At 68.4% G+C, this 826-nt stretch overlaps 1 protein-coding gene across 2 annotated transcripts in view; it reads right to left on the bottom strand.

Annotated features, from left to right (window-relative positions):
* WBP1L (WW domain binding protein 1-like) overlaps positions 1-123 on the bottom strand; it is a 63,989-nt gene extending 63,866 nt beyond the window's left edge. Inside the window, exon 1 of one of the 2 annotated variants that reach the window (XM_014960253.1) lies at positions 19-123. In XM_014960253.1, the coding sequence (XP_014815739.1) occupies positions 19-105 (87 nt within the window). In that variant the 5' untranslated portion in view covers positions 106-123. The remainder of the gene's footprint in view (positions 1-18) is intronic. The other variant, XM_014960271.1, reaches the window with a different exon arrangement.
* Between the last annotated feature and the right edge of the window lie 703 nt (positions 124-826).

Genomic DNA, 826 nt, shown 5'->3' with positions numbered 1-826 from the left:
CCCCGGGGCAGCCCCTACCTGGGCAGGCTCCACGCTGGCGGGCAGGCCCTCGGGCAGGGCCTGGAACAGCAGCAAGGCCATGGCGGCGCGAAGCCTCCTCGCCATCCCCCCCACCCCCCGCTCCCCGCCTCCCCAGCCCGACTGCGGCCCGGGACGGGAGCCGAGGGGGCACCCCGGGCCCCGCCCCGCCCCAGCCCGTCGCCTATTGGGCGGGCGGCGCAGCTCTTGGCCTACCATTGGCTGAGCGCACTGTCGCTTAGGGTAGAACCGGGAGGGGCGGGACCTGCGCGCTGGGAGCTGCCATCTTGAGTGTGGCGCACCGGGGGAGGGAGCCTGGAGAGGGGCGAGGACCGCCATGTTGTGAGTGGCGGAACTGGCTGGGGAGGGGGTGTGGGGGCTGCCCCTTCAGCCTGCACCCCCAGCGCAGTGCACCCCCGGGGGCAGACCTAGGCACTGCAAAAAGGGGGGGTGCACAAGCCTGCTGTGGCTTCCCTGGCACCCCAACGGCACCCAGGCACTCATTCCCCATTCACCTGGTGACACCCAGGTAGGGTGATTCCTGCTCTGCCTCCTCCCAGTGCCCCCACAGAGACACACCGGGGAGCTTGATGCACAGAGGGTGCGAAAATGGCGGCAGCGGCATGGGGCTGGACTTTCCAATACAAATAGATTCAAGTAGAATGGTCCGGGATGGAGGGACCTCCAAAGGTCATCTAGTCTGATCCCCCCGCAGTCAGCAGGGACACCCCCAACTAGACCAGGTTGCCCAGGGCCTCGTCGAGCCTCTCCTTGAATATCTCCAGGGAAGGGGCCTCACCCAGCTCCC

The sequence above is a fragment of the Calidris pugnax genome, unplaced genomic scaffold, assembly GCF_001431845.1.
Source record: "Calidris pugnax isolate Ruff unplaced genomic scaffold, ASM143184v1 scaffold4, whole genome shotgun sequence".
NCBI lineage: Eukaryota > Metazoa > Chordata > Aves > Charadriiformes > Scolopacidae > Calidris > Calidris pugnax.
The sequence above is the reverse complement of the archived record's forward strand: the minus strand, read 5'-3'. Positions and strand labels throughout refer to the sequence as shown.